We start from the raw sequence: 25,854 nt of genomic DNA on the forward strand, positions 1-25,854 counted from the left end.
TTGTAACAATGTCTGTGCTGCCCTCTTGGCCAGGTCACTCTTGGAAAAGAGATTTTAATCTTAATGAGTTTTTTTACCTTGTAAAGGATATATAAAAATCTATAAACATCAAGGCGTGAAAAAAAGGATAAAACCCTTTGGCGAACAACAAGGCACATTACATGAGAAATAAATAAATGACAAAACAAATGCTAATAAATAACGTAAGTGCACTATATACAAGGCACATTAAATGATAAATAAATAAATTAAAAATTAAATGAGAAATAAATAAATGACAAAACAGACGCTAATAAATAACATAAGTACACAACATACAAAATAATACAAAAAAACAACAAATAATTAAAGAATAAGTAAATAAAAGAGAAAGGGTCCTCAAATATTTTCAGTACTTCAGATGTCTGAAAACACAAGATGTATCACTCCCATCTACTTCCGCCTTTGCTTGCTGTCAGGCGGCCGGCCGGCCGGCGGGTGGAGGGGAGGGAACTATCTTGACTAGGTGGAGCTTGAATGTTGAACTTGTAACTGTTGTCTGCAGTGATATCATAACACTGCAATATGAGGACACGCTCATATGACCGCCACCCGTCTCCATCCCTGGGCTTGGCACAGGTCAGTAAAGATACTGCTCAGTTTACATGATGCTCACATCAATTCGTCATCTCTGTTCAGCTGCTGATGCCATATTTTTTCCCCCCTGCCATAGCAGCAGCAGCAGCAGCAGTCTCGATCATTCTGTAATGTCGTCTAAAAAATGCTTACTTCCTCCACGGTGACTATTGCACGGAACAGCATTTACAGGAAGCAGATAGAGATCATTATTTAAATCATAAGGGTTGTAATGTGATGGATGCATGGCAACGGGATTATAGCTTGTTGATGATCAAGCAGATCACCTCCCAGAGGGGTGTGAGCCTTATTGCATGAGATGAAATTAGGCTTTTACAGGAATGTAGATGTATTCATTATGTCCTGAATATGAACATTAGTCTTAGGACATGTCTTAACAAAGCTGAGCTAAAATACAGCACCTGATCCATCATATTAACATGTAATAATATTCCACCCAACATTATTATAGATATATTGACCTATTGAAAAGTGCAAACCATGCATGGACCAAAAGCTCAGACACATTGATTGCAAGCACACACACTTATTGTATGGATTGATTGACTATCTGGCAACAGGATTATAGCTTGTTGTTATGTTGCTGTGCAGAGATGATCAAGCAGATCACCTCCCAGAGGGGTGTGAGCCTTGTATGAGATGGAATTAGGCTTTTACAGGAATGTACATGTATTCATATGTCCTGTATATGAATATTAATCTTAGATCATGTCTAAACAAAGCTGTGCACTGCTATGAGCTAAAATACAGCATCTGATCCATCATATTAACATGTAATAATGTTCACATTATTATAGAAATATTGACCTATTGAGAAGTGCAAACCATGCATGGACCAAAAGCTCAGACACATTGCAAGCACACACACTAATTGTATTGATTGATTGACTATTTGGCTCCATTACTCTGCTAAATGTCCAGCTCACTTCCTTATGGGGGTCATGTTGCTGCAAGCAGGTACTGTAGACCTTTTACCATCCATTCTCCCCTCTGTTTGCAAAATCAGCCCACATCATATGACTTCCTGTCTTGTGTAGGTGTGAAGGTAGGCATGGGGAATAAAAGGAAGAGGAAGGATGCCAGCTGAGCCCCTCACCCCTCTGCAATCAACCGACTACTAAATAAAGACAGAATATGGCTCAGTCTGTGAGGAGGCCGGAGACCCTAGGAGCCATGGACCACGAGCCCCAGAGGGACAAGACCAGGACCAGCTACTTTGGCAACGTCAAGACCAGGTCAGGCCTCTAAATACATGGATTACTGGAGAGAAAACAAAGCTCTATGTAGACATGTGACAAGTTTGGCTGGCAATTGCTTCTTTGGATTTAAACACGGCCACAATTCAGTCTTTTCATTATTCTCATAAGAAGGGTAACATGTACAGATTACCATTTAAAATGCATGTTTTCATCAGCTGCTTTCATCCACTGTCACTGGAGGACTCCACACTCCATCAAAGAGCATCATGTGGGTGGGAGCTACAACAGGAACTAGCCATCATCACACAGACAACTCCCACTCCCCCTATAAATAGCTCTGATCAGACTGTCAACGTTGCTCCATACAGTTATTCACACTTCACATACACTTAATCCTTGAATGCCTGCTGTTAAAAGGAAAAATCCACCCTGAAATTGAATTTATATTTAGGCGTGGACATTCACTATTGACCCTAGGGAGCAGTATATGTACAGAAATAAACTTTAAAACTTAAACTTTATTTGAATCATCATATATACAAGTACATACATGAAATTTGACCTCTGCATTTAACCCATCTTAAGCATTTAGGAGCAGTGGGCTGCTCTAAAGCGCCCGGGGAAGGGGAATAATCTAGTCTGAATGACGATAGTGAAATGTGGTTGAAAGCTACAAACTCTAGTAAGGGGATCTTTAAACTTAGGTTATTTTGCTAGCTTTCGAAACATGTGCATTTGCTGCTTTTCTCTGTCTTGTGTGATACTAACTTGAATATATTTGGGGTTTGTTAGACAAAACAAGCAATTTGAAGATGTCACCTTGGGTTTTCCATTATATTGTGATGCCCATTTTTCACTATTTAGTAACTATTTCATTTTATAGACCAACAAATAATCGATAAATTGAGAAAATAAGTATCCATTCGTGAGTTTGAACACGTAACAGAGACTGTAAAGATCCATAAAGAAATCTAGTAGCTGCTTTATAGACAGTGAATAAAGGCATAAATCCTATCATAACATCATCGTATGATCCCACTAAAATCAGGACATTTTATGATGTACGGGTGTGTGTGCTACATAAAATAAAACCTATTTGGATGGAAAGTTGTAATTAAAGTTTATTTACCGTGTTGAGCACCTGTGTAAAGAAATCAAGATTGGAATCACATGAGACGTTTTTGAAGATCAGCAGTTTAGGAGCTTTGCAGCAGCATTTTGGACCCCTTATAAACAATCCAGGGATGTATTGTTAACATGCAGTAAGTTTAGCAATATTCCTTCATTTTCAACAGACAGTGCCTGGTCCGATGTGACACCAGGGCTGTCACGAGAATTCACGATGACGATATTATTGAGATATCTCTCGAAAATTTGAACGCCATCAGTAAAATTCATCTTTGTGCATTTTGTCTCTTTTTCGGCAAATTAATTACACTCAAAAAAATGACTCAAACGATTAATTAATTATCAAAATAGTTGTCGATTAATATAATATAGACAACTAATGGATTAATCATTGCAGCTCTATTTAAATTATTAGAGAGAAACATTTTTTAACATTGTTTTGACGATATATATCGTCATATTGCCCAGCCCTAACTAAACGTTTAATTGATAGATCAAATATTCAGAATTGACAGACTAATCCATAATGAAAATAATACTTAGTTGCAACCTAAAATATAAGTTCTGTTTGAGGGTGAATTTTCACCGTTGAACACTGTTCGGAGCAGTTCGTTATGACAAGCTTTCAGTGTTTTGTAGAATACATTCAGACTATGTGTGTGTGTGCAGATGTGTAACCTACTTAAATAAAGTGTGATTTTATCAGTTTTCTTTCTGCTCTCTCTCTCTCTCTCTCTCTCAGGCTGGGATCAAAGCTTCCTCCTGGCGTCTCTCAGCCTCCACAGTTCGCTAAGCGGCCCTGGGAGACTCAATCTCAGGGCCGAGTGATGCAGGAGCCTGCAGCCGGCAGCCAGCGTCAACACCAACACCAACACCAACAACCCGCCGGGGGCCGGCCTCTCAGCCACACCCCCCACATCAGAAACCCCAAACTGAGGCAGTACTACCTGCAAGGTGCGCCTGCGGTGTTTGATATCCCCGGGCAGGGAACTGTGGGATAACTTGAATTTACATTTCATAAGCCCGTTGGAAATGTCTTTGCATAAAGTTATTTTCATACAGAGAGGAATGGCAGGAATATGAGCTGTAGTGTATTAATCCTGTTAGGAAGAGGTGATGAGGCAGACATGCTCAGGATGTTTTCTTTCCTCACAGGGACTTCATGGGACTTAAACAATACTGCAGTGAAGCAAGAGAATATGAGTGGACCGTCAGGTGACGGCACACGCAGCAGGGTGAGTCACATGTTTTTGGTTTTGACTTGTTATTGTTCTTCTCGTGGGCATTGAGGAACACAGCTTGTGGGATCAAGCCAGAGAAGAATTTGGGAAGTTGGGAAGAGGCGACAGACAGATAATGGATTCATTGCTGCATTTATCATCGGATGAGGTACGCTAGAGCGAGCTTTATGCGGCTGGTAATTGGTTTCACAATTTATGGTTATGGGAGAGTTTGATAAAGAGCGACCAAGGTTCACAGGTGAGTGTCAGAGCTGTCAGAGCTCAGAGCCGTTGACGAGCACCATGGGAAAACAGAGTCTGTTTCAGAGCCTCTATAACAAATACAGCCGGAGGAATGTGTATTCACACGTTCATTCAAAGGTATTTGTCAGCTGGGTTTTTGATTTTGCTGCTGAGCTGTTAAATGTGAAAGATATTTCTTTGTCTCCTGTGATTGTCTAAGTACTACGTGCTCCAGTCTGATTTGTTTGACCTTTGCTTGGAAACGTTCACCATCGTCTCTTCTTCCTTTCTTTTCTTCTTCTTCTTCTTCTCCTCCTTGAAGTCAGTAACCTTTTTCCCGTTTTGATAACATATATTTCACATTTTTGAGCTGAAGAGGAAGGGCATGTATTCAGTTGCCGGTATATTAGGTACACTCAGCTAAAAGTAATGCACTCTAACACAACAGCCCTGCATTATATCTTTACTTCATAAAGGTTATAATGTTCAGTTTCTGTTCAGACTGTTTCACAGAGGTGTTGATTCAACTTTGTGGCGAGTGTATGTTCAGATTGAAAGTAGAGATTTTAACTGCAAATTGTATATATATATATCCATATACTGTATATAGTGTATGTACAAACAGACACAAAACTAGAGCTGCAACGATTAATTGATTAGTTTTCAACTATTGAATTAATCGTCAACTATTTTGATAATCGATTAATCGGATTGAGTAATTTTGTTGGGGAAAAAAATTCTCTGATTCCAGCTTCTTAATGTGAATATGTTCTGGTTTCTTTACTCCTCTATGACAGTAAACTGAATATCTTTGAGTTGTGGACAAAACAAGACATTTGAGGACGTCATCTTGGGCTTTGGGAAACACTGATCAACATTTTCTGACATTTTATAGACCAAACAACTAATCAATTAATCGAGAAAATAATCAACAGATTAATCAACAATGAAAATAATCATTAGTTGCAGCCCTACACAAATACATAGTTTATGCCTAGACAAGTGCAGACAGGCAGCTCCAGCAGTCACATCCACATGCTCATTGCTCACACCCACACAAAAGCACACAGTTTTTCTGCGGTCACATAATCTGTCAGGCGGCCGTAATCTAATTTGGGTCAATGGATCCATCTGTCAGGGGATGACAGTTGAGGAACTGATGCTTCACTCACTCGCTGAATGATTTTGAAAAAATAGCTAATTGTGATTATTTTGACTGATATTGCAATTGCGATATATTTTTCGATATTAGAGGGAATGATAATTTTTACATCATTATTCTCAATTTCATTGAAAAACATATTAAAATTATATTATTATTAGGTATTTTAACACACATTTAGCCTTTAACTAATATTGCAAGTATTTCAAATCCTGCAATTTTATATATATTATATATATTGCGAATTTGATAAAATTTCGATTAACTGTGCAGCCAACTATGATATATTTTATTCACAGGCTCACATCCAATCTGCTCTGATTGCAAATGTTAAGAGTGGAAGCACGCAGTGAGATCTGCACAACAAGTGGCAGTGGGTATTTGAGGCTGTAATTATATTAAAGTAGCGCTTAGAAGAGCTCTTCGATATTATTTGCTCCTGCAAAACTGACAAAATAATTCTTCCATAGGCTGCTGGATAAATGCAAAACTATCTTATGCATGCATAAAGAAAAACCTCTTGAGATCTGGTGTGTGATCAGATTGGAACATCTACTGAACATTTTCCTTCGTTCGTGTTTCAGGGTCTCCCTGGGGACACGGTGTTCAGCGTCTCGTCTCAGTTCAACAGTAACGGTCCATCCTCAGCAGAAGAGGGCAAACTGGGTCAGCGTCCCTCCATTTGCTCTTCAACTCTACCCTCGTTGACGCCTGCTACCCTCCTCTCTAGAGAGGTAAGAGTTACTTGTAAGCACAGGAGGGCGCCTGACATGTGACGCACTTTTTAAAGGTAGGGTTGGTAATGCTGAGAAACTAGCAAGAGTACACTAGATTTTAAAAGTGATCCAACTGAAAAAACGAGCCCAGTGTTGCCAACTCTTTTCCAATGAAAGCAGGTAGCAGCACTAGAGCCAAAAGTCCCTAAATCTAGCGAGAAAGTCGCTAAATTGGCAACACTGACAGTCCGTCCCTTCAGGCCTCCCTCCATAGCCACTCCCCCAAAATTATCATAATGAGCCTGAACAACAAACATGGTTATTGTTAGTACTAACTACGGTTGTCAAGCTAGCAGCTTGTGGAAGAACCTGGGGACTCACAATAAGTGCATGGTAGCCCGTCCAATCATTACATTCAGGCCAAATTAAATGATTAGACTGGTTTATTACGGTCCTGTGACAGCCACAGATACCGGATTTTTTTCTTATTTTTTTCGTCAGAGCATTTGATTTATTGATTACTGCCGGGATGTCGTGAGAATTTCAACACTACCAACCCTACCTTTTAAGTGTGTATATTCCGTGTGTAAAAGGATGGAAATTATACCCTGTTTTTTGCCTGCCGTTGTTGACTGGATTTGCAAAACAAATCATTTCCCCTATCTGTCCCATGACTTCAGCTGCAAGTATTTAGCTTCAGGCAGGAAGTGTGTTGCTCCATCTTTTATCACCACGAAACCTATCCTTGTGTGCAAACAATTCTGACTGATAATGTGCAATGTGTACTCTTTAGTGATTTTAATGCCATAAATTGTAGCTGTAAAAATATGCCTCCAGCCCCTCATCCACCACCCTCATGTGTGTGACGTGCAGATAAATTGTGACTACAAACAAAGAGAAGAGGGGAAATGCTGGCCTGTAGAAAGAGGAAGTAGTCACTCGTGTCACTAGGTTGTATCTGTTTCAATGTCAGAGCTATTTTAATCATGGCTTCTATTCTGAAGCAGCTGGTCGTCCCGAAGGGAAAAAACACTTCTACCGGTCAGGGATCGTCTCAACCAGACCTGGACTCGGACTCTGACCCTAAACCGAAGCGAGAGACGGAGGCTGATGCGGATTCTTTGGAAACGCTCGCTGCTCAACCTCAGCCGCCCTCACCAGAGGCAGAATATGACAAACTACTGGTGAGAAAAAACAACCTCCTTAACTGCACGATCTGCAATTTAGAAAGCACAAATTTTGCATTCTTTTAAAACATACATGTGTAATTGAAGTAAAACGCACATAAAAAATGTCTATGAGCTGTTAGCAGTTCACTAAAGGGAGTTCCCCTCTAAACTTCTCAGATGACAGAGGTCAAATGAATCCATTATTTCACAACAAAGTGAAAGTTTAGAGAAAATTAGAACAAAATAATACAAATTTGTGTAGCAGACCTTTGTTTTTTCTTTTTATCTACTCCATTAATTATCTGACAAACCGTCATATTATCTCATGACTCTTAGGAGGGGCTCGACCCCTAAACCTCCCTAACTGTAAATGAAATACTTACATTGATGCATCAGTATTAAGAATCAAATAATGTAATTAAAACAAAATATCTGCTACAGGGGACTATTTACTGCATAATGAGCCATTTTACTTTGATACTTTAGGTACATTTTGCTGATAATACTTTTGTACTTTTACGTAAGCAAGATTTTGAATGCAGGGCTTTTACTTGTATTGGAATATTTAAAAAATGTGGTATTGGTACTTTTACCTAAGTAAAGAATCTGAGTACTCACCGTCACTGGTGAAGACTAGGATAAAGACCCATTTTTGTGGTTGTGGGTTAAATAATATATTATATATCTTAATGCAAGAGGTCAAATTATATATGTACTGCATATTAATGCAAGTCAATTTATCATTTAAGACCTCATGCAATATTTAAACATAGTCTGTGCATGGAAGGAAAATTAAAAAGAAACCTGAATGAAAGTGTTTCTATCATCTGTGGGTACCAAGGTTACATGACATTACTTTTGACTTTGTAAATTCAGCAAAAGTAATCCCTTTGTGACATAATATGACATAATACTGACATTGTTTCTAGTATATAAAGAGAAAGGAATCAATAGCAATGAAACAGAGACACCCTTTGTAGTCACACAGATTGTATCACATTAGTGTCAGTTCATCTTATTATCAGTTACTAGCTGTCTGTGGTGAAGAAAAATGAACCGAGGAGGTTTTATAATGGATCAAATGAACAGAATGTGTTACCGTGGAAACGAGCAGCAAAACAAAATGCAGTCATCAAAACATGACAGCTCTGAGTGCACACCATAGATATTAAACAGTTTTATATCTGTGGTTCAGACTAAAAGGAACACAGAAATCCAAAACAATGTGGACAGCGAGCAAGTGTCAAACTGACATGAAAATTGTAAATATTTGGTTGTGAATTTATCATTTCAGCTCTTAATTAATTATAAGACACATTTAGTTGTTAACGCTCATTCAATATGTGATGCTGACAGGATGTGGAAGCGGTGCCGATGCCTGACGGACAGCTCTGCTTACTGGCTCTGCCACCAGAGTGCTGCGAGGGCGAGGGACCGGAGGCCATGCGGTACCTCAAACTATTCTGCCGCTACATCACAGACCGAAAGGTGGGTGTGAACAGCACTTTCATCTGATCTCAGATCTCTACACCGCTAGACATCTGTAGGCTAACATCAACTCTTTGTGTCTCTGTTAGGGCGTTGTTTCAGGTATCCTGTTGGTGACGTCCAATAAGATCTTCTTTGACCCGTGTAAGACGCACGCTCTGGTGAAGGAACACGGCTGTGAAGAATACCTCCTGTCGTGCTCTGTTGACAATCTGGCGTCTGTCTCCTTCTTCTCTGACATCTCACATGTTCACTTCAACACGTCCCAGCAGAGGTCAGCAATGATTCACTCTTCGTAAAAGTCATACTCACTCTAAGATTACATGAAAAGTCGATACAAGCGTTTTTTTATTCATTTGTTATTAGGAGAAAAGGAAAGAAAATTTTCCAGAAGTTGAAAACCGCCAAAAGCCGAGCAGGCGGCTTCTCAAACCCAAAGGGGGAGTCGGTCCCGGCTCTGCTGTCTGTGGCTCCATCAGATTTTTCCCGTCTGGCTCTGAGCCTGACCAGAGAGGTTTGTGGGGAGGAAGAGGAGGCGGAGAGCATAGACATGGCGGAGGCTGAAGTGGAGTTTGATAGCAGCCCTCTGGAGGTGCTGTCAGAGGCGTCTGTGGGCGGCCTGGGAGTGACTGTCCTGAGCAGCGCCGCCACCTTCTGCTGTGGAGGTCAAGAGGTGGCGAGTAAAGTGAAGAAGGAGCTGCTACATGCTGATGAGACAGGGAAGTCCTCTGTGAAGAGTCAGACTGCAGGTACGGATCATGAACCGTCTGAAAGATGTTCTTGTTTTCATTTACCGTAAGTCAACCCCTTGTTCTGTGTTTACTCTCAGCGCCTGGGAGGTCATCGGCAGGAAGTCCTGGGAGTGTGATGTTTGTGCGGCTGCGGGTTCAGCCGTCTGCAGGAAAGAAAAAGGGAGCAGGAGGCCTTCAGCTGGGGTCGGCCAAAACGTTACCCAGAAGGGATGCCTGGCTCGCCCTCTCACAAGAGAGGTACAGTAACTAATGCACATGGACCAGAGATCTAAAGGGCTACTTCTATATACTTCTGTTTAGGAGCCAAGCCGCTGTGTAGTACTCAACTGAACTTCCTGTCGGCTTCAGCCTGAGATTAACATACTCCGTCTACTTGTGATGTTCAAACTGGTCACTTTAGTTGAATATTTACTTTCTCTGTCGACTATTCTCTCGTCACTCAGTGAACATTACATTAAAAGGATGATCACTGTGTGAAAGGGCGTGTATGGCATCCAATCAGTAACTATTTAACAGTTCTGGGAGGTAATTAGATACTTAAGTACTGTACATACTCAAAACTTGAGTATTGAATATTTATATTTTATATACTACTAATACTATTTCACTACATTTCAGAGGGAAATATTGTACTTTTAACTCATTTACATTTAATTACCCGACAGAAGCAGTTACAAATAAAATAAAATAAAATAAAATAAAATAAAATAAAATAAAATAAAATAAAGTAAAATAAAATAAAGTAAAGTAAAGTAAAGTAAAGTAAAGTAAAGTAAAATTAAATTAAATTAAATTAAATTAAATTAAATTAAATTAAATTAAATTACACTAACAGGGTCCATTCTAGGGCTGCACGATTTTGAAAAAATATCTAATTGCGATTATTTTGACTGATATTGCAATTGTGATATGATTTGCGATATTATAGGGAATGATCATTTTTATTTTTATTTATTTTTTATTATTTTTTATTTAAAAATTTTGATTAATTGTGCAGCCTTAGTCCATTCTGCATTCAAAAGCTCCTCCTGCTAATGTCTCTTCCATGTTGACGCAGCTGTCTGGGTTGTTTGTCTTTTCAACATGTCTGCTTTGTTTCCCCCCTGCAGCTCCGACGAGCTGTACGCCTACCTTACACACTGTCGACCAGACTTGTGTATACTTGAGGGGGGGGAGGAAGAGGGCGAGGTGGACCGGGACGAAGAGGAGTTTGTCCTCATCGAGGACAAAGAGGAAGTAGAAGGGGAGGAAGAGGAGGGGGAGGAGGACGAGGAGGTGTTCCAGAGGCACCGCAGCTCAGGGGACGACTGGGAGGTGAGTTCCTTGAGCTTTGATGCAAATAATGGAATAAACAGGTGTGTTTGTTTGTGGACACACTTCCTTCAAGGTGAGCGTCACTACACACTGACACGCTATGAAGACAGAAATAGCTCAATGTTCTAGAACAGACTGACTTGTTTTTTTGCAGATGGTGTTGATGGAAGAGAGCGGGGAGAAGCCAACGCTGGTCATCGACAGGGAGCCCGACGGACTCAATAACATCGTGGAGAGCAGCAACATTTTAGAAGCTTCACATGTCAGAGAGGTGGGTGACACACAAACTCTTCACACACATGCACCAGCTCTTTGTAAATCCATCACTAAGTTTGTGTCTTAGGAACTACTAGCTCGTTTCAAAATAATGATTTTCGAAATCATGCTGCACCGTTAAATTGTGGAATAAAATAATAAGAAACATTTCTGATATTTTTCCAAAGAACATTTTCTTACTTTTAACAATCAACAACTTTTAATATTAAATTGAAAAATCACGTTGACAGGAATTTATGACTGCAAAAGAAATGAGTAATTGTGACTTAAACTGGACTTTGAGACTTTAGTAACGTATAAATCGGTTGCTAGGAAACATCTGAAGTTCCTTTCAATTAAAAGCAAACAACTATGTAAACAGGGAGTCACTAGCTGTAACATAAATATTAGTAATAACTGCCAACTGTTTGTAAAAGTGGGTACTTTGTTTTATTTATATATGCAAGGGGAAATATATGCGTTTCAGAAATAGTTGTATTCATGCAGGTTAGAGGTAGAAGTAAATACTTAATTTATTTAAGGTATATTTCGTTGTTTTATGAATTTTAAGTTACATCTTCCCAGTTATTTTTAACATTATAGGCATATTTAAATGACATAAAATCTGTTGGTTCAGTCAGTTATTCAGTTAGCAGTTAGCTACACCTGGGAGTTAAGAGGTGTGAATATTTAACAGCTAATCTCTATGTAAGAACTAGTTTGTGTGGTGCAGCTTGTTTTATTTTAGAGATAAAGTAAACCTCCATTTAGTAAACACTTGTGCTTCACACTTGAGTGTTGAATTCAGAAGAGGACGCTCATATCTCTGCTCCTTCCTTCCTTCCTCCTAATCTCCTCAGCTATGTAAGGAGCTCCCCCCGAGGACAGTGGGCCACACCTGGCAGCTGACTTACAGTACGTCCCGTCACGGCGCCAGCCTCAAGTCCCTCTACAGGAAACTCAGCTCCACAGAGTCCCCTGTGCTTATCGTCATCAAGGATGCGCTCGATGAGGTAAAAAAACACACAGTGCGTTACCTCTAATATCAATTATAGATGTTGTCTTTTTAATTTTTTTAATTGTGCTTTGTTGCTGTCTCTTGTGACTTTTCTTCATCAGATATTCGGGGCCTTCCTCTCTCACCCTCTGAAGCTCAGTGAGGCGTTCTACGGCACGGGAGAGACTTTCCTCTACATGTTGCATCCTCGCTTCAAGGTGAGCCACCTAACAGTCGTCCCTACAGAGTGGTTCTGCAGTTCTGTTAGTTCAGACGATTTGTAAAATGTGTGCTATATATCGGAAATTCTGCATTTTTGTGTAAGCTCAAAATACAGAAAGACATTTAGAAATTCACTTTAAAGGAGCAGTATGTAACATTTCGGGGGATCTTTTAGCAGAAATGGAATATAATATTCATAACTATGTTTTCATTAGGGTATAATCACCTGAAACTAAGAATCGTTGTGTTTTCGTTAGCTTAGAATGATCCCTTTATATCCTCTTCACGGAGTCCGTCATGTTGCTCTGCCATGTTTCTACAGTAGCCCAGAATGGACAAACCAAACATTGGCTCTAGAGAGAGCCTTTTATGTTTTTACTTTACCTGAAGACCACCTTTGTTCTCAGACACGCTTGTGAAACTGTGGTAACGTGAGCCGCAGAGTGCAAAACCTGACTTCCGTTGCTCCTAAAGTAGTGTTATTACGGTAAGGGTGGCCTTTGAGTGAGGCTGTTAGAAACTGTATCATGTCTGCCTACATCCTTATGAGCTCTGAGAGCAGCCACAGGCTCACCTGTGCCTAGTTGACTCTGAATCAGCACGCAATCAGTGCTCCTATAAGTAGGAGGGGAGAAGAATATTTCTCTGTTTGCCCTGCTACCAGCCAGACCTGATCCCCTGCCTTCACCGAGTCCGTATTCTAAAATACACCATTTGACGAAGTTAAAGGGGAAATCCGTCTGAAATAAAGTCTTTGGTGGGATTTCCTGTCTCTCTCTCCCTGATTCTGTTTGCCTCACATCCATTGTCTAAATGTCCAGAGTCTCCAGCCCTCGCCACTTAAAAGGTCACCTTAACAGAGGCGTACAGCGTTACCACGGTTTCGCACTCGGCGGCTCACATTGCCGCAGTCTTGGAAAGGGAGGAGTGAGCGGAGGGGTACTCAGTTGGTTGCGATCTGCAACCCCGCCACGAGATGCCGCCAAATCTTAAATACTGTACCTTTTAAAATGCTCTAATTAAATCACTAAATCCACTTCCTGAATTGATGGTGGAAAAAAAAGGGTGAAAGTATTTTGTGTTGTGGTGATTGATTCTGTCTTTTCTATGCAGTGCTTCAAGTGGACTGGAGAGAACTCCTTCTTTATTAAAGGAGACTTGGACTCCTTTGCTATTGGCGGAGGCAGGTAATGTGTCTTTACTACTTCCTCTCTTGCATTATTTACTCTATTCTGTATTCTTATGTGAAAAAGAAAAACACATCGGTCAAAACCAAATTGAGAAAAAAGTAATTTCTTTTCCTGTTGTCTGTTTTTTTGTGCAGTGGTCACTTTGGTCTGTGGGTGGATGAGAATCTGTACCTGGGTCGCAGCAGACCCTGCTACACTTTCAACAACTGCTGCCTCTCGGAAACTGACGACTTCCGAGTGATGGAGCTGGAGGTGTGGACGTTCACCTGAAGAGACCGCTGCGTTTCTCTTTTGACTCGCCTCGTCCCTGCTGATCAGCTTTATAAAGTTTATCACTGAGCAAAAAACAAATACAGCAGCTCATTCATTTCATGGTAACATCCATGTAAAAAAAATCAACCACAAACTGCTGGATTTATCCGTGTGATTAAGTGCTGTGGATTTCACTGAACTGGACTGAACTGAACAGAGCAACTCGATGCCCCGGAGTGAGGGTTTATTGGTGTGGACTCATGGTTGACTCATTCCTGTGGGTTTGGCAGCAAAACTGTGAACTGAGTGGAGCTGAACTGGATTCTTTGAGTCCAGAATGGAGTGGGTTACAAGTCCCAAAGACTTTGCTTTTAATGTGAATCAGTAACTTAATGATATCTCATCATTTATCATGTAAACATGACGTCTTTTAAAGGTAGTGCATGTCCCCGCTTTCATATAACTGTGTTCAGTTAAAGCGGGAGGTTTGAAACACACATTAAGTCTTCTTATGAATAGATTTCTCTATTGAATGTCCTTGAAATACAAGCTCCCATCATCGGACACCAATCGTTTTAATGTTTTTTTTTTATCAGTTAGTGTCATAAATTAAGACTTGAAATAATCATGTGCGAACACTTGGAGCTCCACTTTGAGAAAAGCTTCTCAATTGAAGAACATCTGCACTCGCAATGGATCTTAAGAGTCTCATTCATGTCTATTCTGAACTCTTTTCATTTCAAGTGCTGACTCATGCACCAGTGTGGTTTCTGAACATGACTGAGAAAGAATAAGCTTTGAGTTAATGCAATTTTGTGTCAATTCAACTGTATTCGTCTGTATGCTCTCTCACTCTAAAAGCCCGGTCTACTTTCTCTCTCGTAGATTAGTTAATAAAAATCAGCACAAAGTGAACATTTAAACTCTAAAAAAAACGGTTGTAATGTGTAATGATTGATTGTTAAACTGTGCAGTGTGTGGTGGGTAGATGTTGCCAAAAAGCACACGATTCAGTTAATACAAATAAAAAAAAAACCATCTTTATTATTTCACCTTTGTGGCAATAAAATGGCACCGGTAGGTTACAGAATAACAGTGATTTCCCCCCTAAAGGCTCCAAACAGTCAGATGTAACCATCATTAATAAACGGTGAAACAATAAAAGTATAATTAATAATGTTTACTAACTATTAGTAATGATGATTTATTTTATCATAGGTTTGTGCAAAATGAAATAATTAATTTATAAATTATATATTGTATCTTAGCTGATAAGAGACATTCTGATTACATACATATTAATAACAGTTTATTGTTGCACACATTATAACATTATATAGACATTAAATATGTGCTAATAATTACCAAATGATTAGTAAACCTTTAAGAAATTGTTATAAACATTACATAGATAGATGGACCACAAACCAATTATTAACCATTGACAAAGTATTAACTATCTCTATAAATAATGTTTATACTGTAGATGTTTTACAAAGTATTTAACCATTTAACAAGGTATTATAATCACAACTTTATAATAGCTATCCGAATCATGTTAATCAATAGTTTACAAACCATTTATTAACCATTAACAAAGTGTTATAAATATCTGGTCCATCTATGTAATGTTTATAGATATATAAGACTATATTATAGTTGTAATATACTATATAAAATGTTACGTGTCCAACAATAAACTTTTAAAATAAAAAAATTATAGCAGTACTAATAATTACTGTAGTAAACATTATTAATTCTCATTTTATTGTTTGAATCCAGTAAAATAACTATTTACTAAAGTTTAATTAACTGTCAATTTACCATTTATTAATGATGGTTATTATATAGTCTTACCAAAAAAAACAGGACCTGAAGAGGAAACATTTTTTGTTGTATGACTGTAAAAAGGTGAAAATGAGACATTATGTGAAAAAAAATAGCTAGTGGTAGGTCCAGAGTGTTATCTTGTTTTTCTTAAATTTCCTCTTGTCTAGATAAAAAACACGACCAAATACATAGTTTTGACTGGATTTTTAAAGAGGAAAAACAACAGCACACGGTACCATGAGCCTCTCAGTTCAATAATCAAACATTTGGTTCCATTGAGTCACTTAAATATGAACCTCAACAGCTGGACGCCAGCTCCTGCACATAATAAAAACTAAAAAGTTCTTTGGTGTGATCCTCGAAAACAGAAAATCTGCAAAATATTCAACATTTGGTTTCAAACTGAAAAAACAACTGAATTAATAATGTTATGTGCCACAGCCCAGTTTAGTTTTTCCTCCTGCTGTTGTCCCCCGAGTCAGAGAGGGGAGTTCCCTCCAGCAGCTTCAGCAAGAACATCAGGCGTCGCCCGGCCCGGACCGAGCTTTCAGGCAACGTCTTCACACACTGCTGAAACACAACTTAAAAGGCAACAGCTGTCACCGCCCCCCCCCGTCTCTGGGTACGCTCAGCAGCAGGAAAAAACACATGCAGCCACTAAATATTGCACACGCGACACCGGGATATATAAAAGAAGAAATATAGGATGTTTCGGTGCGTTATGATGATCTACATTTTATATCAACTTTGATCAGCAGCTACAAGCAGAGAGAGCAGATCTAAATGTGTTTACTGTTACTGCTTTGTATCTCATTAAAATATACTATATTTATATGACAGTAACAGTAGGTTTGAGAAGCAATATGTCCCTGTTGTGTTTGTCACAATACAAATACTGAATATAAAACTTTCTGACCAGGAGAGACGCCCAAATAAATAGTAACAAAGACGACAGACGGCAAAAACAGTTTTTCAGCTGCCAACACTGACGAGAAAGCTTCTCCTTATCTTGGATCATTACCCCGAGGAATTGTGATTATTTCCTCCTCTTTAGTCTCTCAGGCTCTATCGCGCACACACAAATTACTGTACCAGGTACTCCTTGGCTTTCTCCAACCCCTCCTTGAGGAAGCTGATATAAGTGGATGTGGAAGGGTCCTCGAACCCACCGGAGAAGCTGAATGTTGCTTCTTCCTCCTCTGGTTTCATGGCCGTCTGATCCAGGAAGAAGTTGGCATTGATGTGGTGGACCTAAAGCCAAACACAGGAGGTACAAGAACGCTTATAGTTTGACTTTTCCACATTAATGTTGATTGGGAAATGTGACTACCAACAGAAAAGGCATTTCCTCTTTTAAATGAAAGATTATGAACATTAAGACTTTGCTCAATCCGAGGTTAAAAGTAGATTTTAACCACACTTGTACTTAAATGAATTCACTGATTTGTCTAAAAATCCCAAATGTTTCATAAAATTGAGTGATAAAAGAGTGTAATATTTACAATAGTTCCATTGGGCAGTGCCACCATCATCTCCACAGGGAAGTTGTACTTCTCCAGGTGTAATCGGGCCTTTTCACTCAACACAGGGTTCTGCTCATCAGCCTGGTTAAGAGAAGAGGATTTGAAACTGAGTATAAAACATTTTTCTGGCTGAGTTTCTTGGGTGTTGCACTACCTTGACTGCTCACCTGCATGTTCTCCAGCTCTCTGACCAGAGACCAGCTGCTAATGAAGCTCTGGTTGAGCAGCGCCAGGACGGGCGAACTTTCCAGGACTGTCTCCCGGAGAGTTCGCCCCGAACCTACAGAAAAGGTGTGGAGGGGAGACAGAGGCGTTGAAATAGTTCAAAATATACATTTGAGCTTAAATGCTAAACTAATGTAACAGTAGCACAAGTGGAGAAGAGTCATAGAGTCAGCAAAGTGAGGCAGTAATGCTATACAGCAATCTTTACATAAACATTAGCCAACATTAGCCACCACAGGCTTATATAAATCTGTTTTTATGTAGCTCATTTTGAGCCTTTAATTAAAATCTTTTCTCAGACCTCAATAACTGTACAAAGCTGTGAAACCAGCTACGTGTTAATGATCTCACCTCAGCAGGACTGGTCGTCTAAAGCTCCCCAAAGCAGAATGGAATGCACCAGTTTACTCTCCGCTTCGGCTCGCTCGAAGGCCTCTGAAAAAGGCAGGTAGGACACCTGGGGAGGAGCACCATGAGGACAATGTAACAACTGTGAAACCATTTAAGCATTTAATGCCAACAACGTGTTGAATAAAAGCTTTATGGACGGTTACCTTCTTGAAGGGGTAGAGGGTGACCTCCAGGCGCCGGGTGGCTTCTTGCCGACTGATCTCTGAGGTCCAGTGGATGTCCTCAAACACGAACTGGATCGGCTCGTCGCCGTCTCGGCTGTCGATGATGTTTCCCTCCTCGTCCATGATGATGGAGGGAGTGGACGGGCCCGTGGACTGCAGCTCTAACTGTGAACACATTCACAACTTTTTATACAAGGACATTTCTCACAAAAAAACATTACATACTTTAAGCTGTGACATTTTTTTTCTAAGGAAAATCTAAAGAGAAATGATTTCATGATCTCTGGCATATTTCTGTGAAAATTAGTCAACAGTGAAATTTGATTTATTTTAGTCAGAATAACATACAGAAAAAGTGAAAATGGATCAATGAGGCTTTAAAATACTTAATACTGGGCTGAAAATTTAGAAATTATGGGAAGGGGGGTCCGGTCAACTCACTATTTTTTTTTTGTATCATTATTAAAAATATATATTATTTTGTATTATTATTTTTTTCTTTATTTAGATATTTCTTATTCTGCCTGCTTATTGATGTATTTATTTTATTTTTTATTTTTTATTTTGTGCCTTTTACTTTATTTTATTTTTTAATGACTCCAATGCATAATTGTAAAAACCATGAAAATGAGCCTTGAATAAACAAGTGAATTGTAAGTGAAATATAACTGCTCAATAAAAAGATATTTGAGAAAATACTTAATGCCTGGAAAAGCTCAACTAGATTCTAAATATGTAAAAGGATGAATTGACGTTAAAAGGGAATGGGACCAAAAACAAAAATAAGAAATTAAATGAATACTAGCCACACTCCAACATTAGGACCCACAGTGATGAGAACAGTAAGTCAAAACATTGACAGGACACATTTAAAAAGACAGATATCCTGAGACAAGACACTCAGTTGGAGAGCAATTATACTGAATGAGTTTTAAACTGCCTTAATGACCTAGATCAAAATCAGGAAGTGCTGGACTATCACATAAATAAAGAGCTAGAGACACACGTCTTTCCTGAAGTATCACAGCATCACTGCAGCTGTTACCTGTGGCAGGTATCCGATGTCCACCTCCATGTTGCTGCTCTCACTGGCTCCGTATAGCCACTCCATGTCCACATTTAGAGACCTGACGCACAACAGGACATACATACTGAGTGGGGACTGCGTTCACAAAGGTGAAAGTGTGTGTGTGTGAAGGACTTACCTGTCGTTGGGGACGTAGAGGTGAAAGTGGCGGACATGAGATGCATCTTTAGAGAGAACGATGTTACCGGTGAACTTCCCGGGGGTGAACCAGAAGGGAAAGTCGGGAACATCGTTGAGCTGGAATTCTGCATGAATCCTGCAGAGGTGAACAGAACGAGGAGTTGAGTTTGTACCGCAAGATGTGCTCAAAATGTATTCTGTCAATAAGTTAACGTTGGTGTAGCCTTTTAAAAGACCAAACCAGCTGTTGTGTTTCATATAATGTTATACTTAACACCACTGCTGACCATTTTATCAAAGCAAACCATCAGTTGTAAATTGATTCCAAACCTTCCAGGCAGTTACAGGATTTATAGACAGCTATATATTTGCTAATGTTACATTACTGTCACATGGAAGTGCTGTTGTGAGTGAGGACGGTTTTAAGGAGAGACACCCCATGTGAATAGGGTAAAAAATATACTAATTAATATCACCATGAAACTTCTCCAGTTGATTACTTACATTAATACAATAATTTTTTGTATGACAAGTTTTCTGAAATTGTTTTTTAAATATGCAAATGAGGCATTATCTTGTCGAATATGTGCTTGAACAGAAATCCATAAACATTGGATCAAGCCAGCTTCAAAATTATTGCTTCATTTTGTTAACATACAAGAAGTCAAAGAGGGATTTTTATGGATATCTCTTTTTATCACTCCATAAATCAGAAAATACTCTCAAGAGCCATTAAAAAATCAATTTTCGCCATGTTTTAAGGAATAAAATGTTCTATAAATCAGGCTATGAATGATATATGAACAAACCCCTCAGTAAAAAACATTCAGAATAAAGACAGGAATGAAATGGTAGATATGTAATGTAAAATGCCATACATTTTACAAGACACTACAGGTAAATACGGTACAAATGTTTAACTAATAGATATCACCATGAAACATCCCCAGTTGATTACTTACATTAAGACGATTACTTTTTGTATTAGAAGTTTTCTGAAATGTTATGTGTAAATATACAAATGAGGCTAATGCTAACTTTTGGTGAATTTAGAAGAAATCTACAGATGTAAATAGACAAAAGTGTAGTAAAATAAATAAAATAGTGTTTTGTATGTTTTATTTCCAAGTAGTATTAAAGAAGACAAAATAGCCCAAAATCTCAAAAGTGACTATTGCATGAAAAACGATGTTTTTTGCCTGGGGTGTCTCCCCTTAAAACGTCTTCAAATGCTCTGACATCTGGTTTTTGAGGCTGCTTAAGATGCAGACTGAAAGATGTCAGAACAAGATGTACGAAAGTCAAACCCTAGGGCAAAAAATGATCAAACATGAAATGTAGCATGTAGTATGGATTTGGCAGTTGCTCTCCAGCAGCTGACTCTGAAATCTCACGCTTGTGTTTCCACTCCAACGACGAATAGCTTTCCAAACAGGTAGTAAAACACTTGAAACTGCATTAGCACGCAATAATAATGTAACATTGGCAACAAAGTAAAGTGGCCTCAGGCTCTGCATGCTGATTTTAAAGTGAAACCAAAGGCTGCCTGCCAGGGAGGACATTAAAATGTATAGAATGTTCTGGATATTAGGCAGCGCTAATGTAAAGTATACATAATGTTGTAGTTAATGGGCCAAAAACAGAGAAAGCACCACTGTGGCCTTCAATGTCTCCTCGTGAATTGCATCTCACCTGAACACAATGTCATAATAAAAGTCGTTGCTGGCACGAATGCAGGCGACCGCGCCCTGAGGAGCGAAGCGTGATTTGATGAAGGGCCGCGGGTGGAACATACTCAACAAGGAGTGGAGGAGAACCTGCAGCAGGATAAAAAACAGCGGTCAACACACAGTCTGATCATCACAAGTCTCTAAACGTTGATGAGTTCTTAGGATACCTCTTTGCCCTTTGGTGAGGGAGGGTGGTAGCGATTGTTGGGCAGGTACCCGGTGAAGATGTTCAGCTCGCTGGGAATCATCCACCACGTGTCTCCCACTTCCACCTTGTTCTTTGGGGGCAAGAAGGCCCTGAACTGGCTGGCAGAGAAGGAAGAAGAAGGCACTGCTGGGCTCTTCCACGAGCGCAGCCCAATCAGGGAGCTGTGAGACACCTGCAAGAGCAAGAAGCAGAAAACCAGATGTGAAATCAATTTATTTTTATTAGTTTATTATCCAAAATTAGAAGATCTGCTTCTTAAAAAAAAGGTATGTTACAATTTAATTAGTCTAAGATGATTACAAGTTAATTCTCTGCTATTTCATTGTTGATTCAATTAGGGCTGCAACTAACAATTATCTTCATTGTCGATTAATCTGTCGATTATTTTCTCGATTAATTGATTAGTTGTTTGGTCTATAAAATGTCAGAAAATGGTAAAAAAAAATGGCAATCAGTGTTTCCCAAAGCCCAAGATGACATCCTCAAACGTCTTGTTTGGTCCACAACTCAAAGATATTCTGTTAACTGTCATAGAGGAGTAAAGAAACCCAAAAATATTCACATTTAAGAAGCTGGAATCAGAGAATTTTGACTTTTTTTTTCTTAAAATAATGACTCAAACCGATTTATCGATTATCAAAATAGTTGCCAATTAATTTGATAGCTGACAACTAATCGATTAATCGTTGCAGCTCTAGATTCAATACTTGGCACGCATTTTGAATGAACTGCATTGACAAAGAGCTGACTCAGACAGAGAAAATTGATTGCAAAGTTTATGAATAATAACTGCATTAATTCCAATAATCTCAAGTATCTTGCTGTGGTGATTATTTGTAAAGAAATCACAGTGAATGCGTGACTATATATTTAAAACCCTTGATGCTGTGATTACTATCCAGTAATCGAGAGAAACAGCTTGGTGTTGTCTTACCCCTAGGAAACCATCTTTGCTTTTTGTCATGGAGTCGAGCAGCAGAGGCTGCATCTTGGCCTCCAAGGTCAAAGTCTCTCCATTGGGGTCATGGATCACTTCCTCCTCAAAATCCACAGGAGGTGTAATTCCTGTGAGGGAGCCAAACGGATCATAATCATTATTGTTTTTTGTTTTTTATTAGTGACAGAGGACAAGGTATTGACTAAATGAGACATTCAGCAGGACAGATAACATGATGTACCTGTGAGTTTCTCCGCAATAGGTTTAAACTCCTCCGGACTGAGATAAAGGTCGTGGTCGGTATCTAGGGAGGAGAAGAGAAAAAGCCCCTCTGCACCCAGTGTTCGGACACTCTCTTCCTATTGGATGGAGGGGAGCTTGTGTTAGACTGATCCTTATTGTCATTTCACATGCTTCAGGGATTTTCAATGCCTCATCAAAACTAGGACAGCCATCCCATCACATCACATAAAAAAACACAATTGCAGATGCATGATCTTATGTTATATATTAATGTTACAATGTGTCCCCTTGTGTCAGAGCAGTCATTCAAGCCTCCTGTCTTGGATAAGGATCAGCCCCAAAGGCCACAGATTCCTAGCATGTGTTTGTTTGAGACTGATGCGTGCCTACTAGCGCCTGCACAATGGAGGGAGAGAGAGGGGGGGGGGTTAGGGAAGTACAAGAAACAACTTGGGAGACCCACTGTAGCCAAACAAGAGTGGATTTACACAAGAGGTTGAGTTTTCCCAGCTGGGACACAGATCCACCTCCTCTAATAAAACACCATGGGGTGAAAAAAAACTGCAGCTGTGGTGTTTTTGTGGCGTCTGATGTCTGACAAATAATTGCTCTGAACACACCTTTATTTGGAGAATAGTATTGAAGTATAACAACAAAAATGTGCATACATTAATGTTAATTATAGGTCATTAAATGCACCAGAAGGTCAATGCAAACTTTCTATTTATACTGACATCTTACTGTAAATGTGTGAGTATGATGTGACCAAATAATTTTAAGTAGTGTTCAAGATAAAAAAAAAAAGATGTTAAGATCACTGCTAAATTATAAGTTGTGTGTAATTACAGATGTTGATATCTCACATGACGTTTGAAGAACTGGGCATCTTGGTAATACTTTATCATGGGGTGAAAGAAAAATGCAGCTGTGGTGTTTTATGGTGTCTGATGTCTGACAAATAATTGCTCTGAACACACCTTTTTTTGGGAGAATAGTATTGAAGTATAACAACAAAAATGTGCCTACTTTAATGTTATAATTATAGGTCATTAAATGCACCAGAAGGTCAATGCAAACTATTTATACTGACATCTTACTGTAAATTTGTTAATATAATATGACCTTATACAAATTGTTAAGTGGTGTTCAAGATAAAAAGACACTGCTAAATTTTAAGACGTGTGTAATTACAGATGTTGATATCTCACATGACGTTTGGTGAACTGGGCATCTTGGTAATACTTTATCATGGGGTGAAAGAAAACTGCAGCTGTGGTGTTTTGTGACAAATAATTGCTCTGAACACACCTTTTTGGGAGAATAGTATTGAAGTATAACAACAAAAATGTGCCTACATTAATGTTAATTATAGGTCATTAAATGCACCAGAAGGTCAATGCAAACTTTCTATTAATACTGACATCTTACTGTAAATTTGTGAGTATGATATGACCTAATACAAAATGTATTTTTTAAAGTAGTGTTCAAGATAAAAAAAAAAGATCACTGCTAAATTATTGTGTAAGTACAGATGTTGATATCTCACATGACGTTTGAGGAACTGGGCATCTTGGTAGTACTTGATCCCAAAGGCGAGAAGAGGGACAGCACAGACCAGCAGCAGAGTCCAGATCCCCCTGCAGATCCCTCTGGAGATCCAGGACCCAGAGCTCTCAGGACTCTGATGTCCATTATTCTGCTGCGAAATCCTGCTCCCATCCTCGGGGCTTGTTTTATCCACGTCTGCGGCCATCCTCGACCTCCTACCACAGCTATTTAGACGAGGACATTGTCGGGCAGATAACGTCCAAAAACAAAGGAAACCAGCAGGAAACTTTCTCCTTAGAGTGTTTTAGGATCCAGCGGCAGGTCTGTGATCCTGCTGCCGGGCACCGCGCGTCTGTTCCCGGCCGTTACTTACAGACGCTGGCAACAGCTGTGGACTGTTAGCTAGCAAGCACAGATTTCTTATTTCCCACATCTAATCTAGAAGCATATGGATGTGGTTAAAACGAGTCAAGTGAGTGAGTAACAGGCAGGGGGACACCGGATGTTAGGCGTTTCGTGGGCTCAAAATAAAAGCACTGTTTAAATCTATTGGTTAGTTAGTAGTGATGGGAATTCCGGCTCTTTTTAGTGAGCCAGATCTTTTGGCTCAGCTCACCAAGAAGAGCCGGCTCTTTCGGCTCCCAAACGGCTCTTCGTTTTTCCACTTCTGCCTTTTATAGTTCAGCCAAATTTAGCGCTGTTTTGACCTATGATTAGTATGTATATTAGTATTATTCAATTTAATTATACTAAACCTTATAATTTCCAGAATACCATAATTTTACATGCTGCGTCGTTTCCGACTGTCACTCATCTTGTCTGCTATTTGCGCACCGCACTCCTCTCTCTCTTTCTCTCCTCCTCTCCCACCTGCTCTGTACCTGTAGACCGTCAGCGCTCTGCCCCTCCCTGCTTGAGATGGTAGGATCCTTGTCCGTCATCACCTGATTGGTCGCACGGACGTCATTAACATAACATTCAGTCACAGTCAGTGCATGGAGTGCCTGTGGTGCGGAGAAAATTGTCCTATCATTCTGCCTATCAATCTTGAATTAAAGGGACTATTTGTAACTTTCAGAAATGCTTCTTAACAGCGACACCTGTGGCCGTGAAATCAACGAAAGTCAGCGTCGGGCTCGCGCTTGCTCGCTCTCAATATACCTGAACGAGCATCACTCAAAACAGTGAGGCGACACAAGTCAGCTAAAACCACAATATCACTCTATATTTCAGCTGCTTGGCAGTAATGTTAGCTGACCAGACGAAGGTCTCTCCATGAACATGATTTAGATCTGATCCTAGTGTTGGCTTTTCCTGCCTAAGTGCAGGCTGAGGCAGCGGGGCTCTCCAGCGTGTCTCCCTGCTCTCTCCGCCCGCAGCCGGAGAGAGCAGAGGAGACACCGGCACCCGGTCGGTAACGAGAAGACAACGTAAATCTCTGTAGAGCTCCGTCACTTCACAAGACACGGAAAACCTCTGTTGGTCTGGAGGAGCTGCAGCAGTTATTTCTGCACAAACGTCCCCTGTGCATTCACTAGATATTCTCAGAGCTAAACTAACTCTTCTGCAGTGTGTAGTGAGCGCGCGTTCACGTCTAGAGGTGGAGTGAGCTGAGCTGTCTGAGTGAAGGCGAGCAGGCAGAGGAGGAGGGTACAGCGGCTACACGCGAACGCGCATATGCGAGCGCGCATGTGTGACGACCCGCTACATCTATGCGCGTACAAAGTTACAAATAGTCCCTTTAATAAAGTAAAAAAAAAAAAAAACGACTCGTGGACGGGAGCCGGCTCTTATCGTTCACTTAAAAGAACCGACTCGTTCTGATCCACACATCACTAATTTAAACGTTGGTTTCGGCCCCGGGAAAACATCGGGCAGGGTCATG

At 39.8% G+C, this 25,854-nt stretch overlaps 2 protein-coding genes across 5 annotated transcripts; one reads left to right on the top strand and one right to left on the bottom strand.

Moving 5' to 3' along the window:
* The first annotated feature begins 487 nt into the window (after positions 1–487).
* On the top strand, positions 488–14,987 carry LOC141751995 (nuclear receptor coactivator 7). Of its 4 annotated transcripts, none has more exons than XR_012590158.1 (16): positions 488–618; positions 1,674–1,871; positions 3,706–3,917; positions 4,119–4,198; positions 6,173–6,322; positions 7,309–7,488; positions 8,830–8,961; positions 9,051–9,235; positions 9,328–9,710; positions 9,791–9,950; positions 10,823–11,100; positions 11,182–11,298; positions 12,143–12,295; positions 12,402–12,497; positions 13,615–13,688; positions 13,826–14,987. XR_012590158.1 is itself a non-coding variant. In XM_074609711.1 (16 exons), the coding sequence occupies exons 2-16, from the start codon at positions 1,771–1,773 to the stop codon at positions 13,959–13,961; spliced, it is 2,364 nt and encodes a 787-aa protein (XP_074465812.1). In that variant the 5' UTR covers positions 488–618; positions 1,674–1,770; the 3' UTR covers positions 13,962–14,987. The 4 variants fall into 4 exon arrangements, 3 of the variants coding, with proteins under 3 accessions (XP_074465812.1, XP_074465813.1, XP_074465814.1); XM_074609711.1 differs by having other exon boundaries at positions 10,823–11,027; XM_074609712.1 differs by having other exon boundaries at positions 7,312–7,488; positions 10,823–11,027.
* Positions 14,958–24,429, bottom strand: selenon (selenoprotein N). The gene is made up of 12 exons (XM_074609714.1): positions 23,968–24,429; positions 22,420–22,537; positions 22,176–22,306; positions 21,201–21,413; positions 20,996–21,120; positions 19,302–19,439; positions 19,142–19,223; positions 18,076–18,261; positions 17,873–17,978; positions 17,464–17,576; positions 17,276–17,377; positions 14,958–17,024 (listed from the first exon to the last, which is right to left on the bottom strand). The coding sequence occupies exons 1-12, from the start codon at positions 24,172–24,174 to the stop codon at positions 16,857–16,859; spliced, it is 1,689 nt and encodes a 562-aa protein (XP_074465815.1). The 5' UTR covers positions 24,175–24,429; the 3' UTR covers positions 14,958–16,856.
* Positions 24,430–25,854: the final 1,425 nt, after the last annotated feature.

This window comes from Sebastes fasciatus, chromosome 15 (assembly GCF_043250625.1).
Source record: "Sebastes fasciatus isolate fSebFas1 chromosome 15, fSebFas1.pri, whole genome shotgun sequence".
Lineage (NCBI taxonomy): Eukaryota > Metazoa > Chordata > Actinopteri > Perciformes > Sebastidae > Sebastes > Sebastes fasciatus.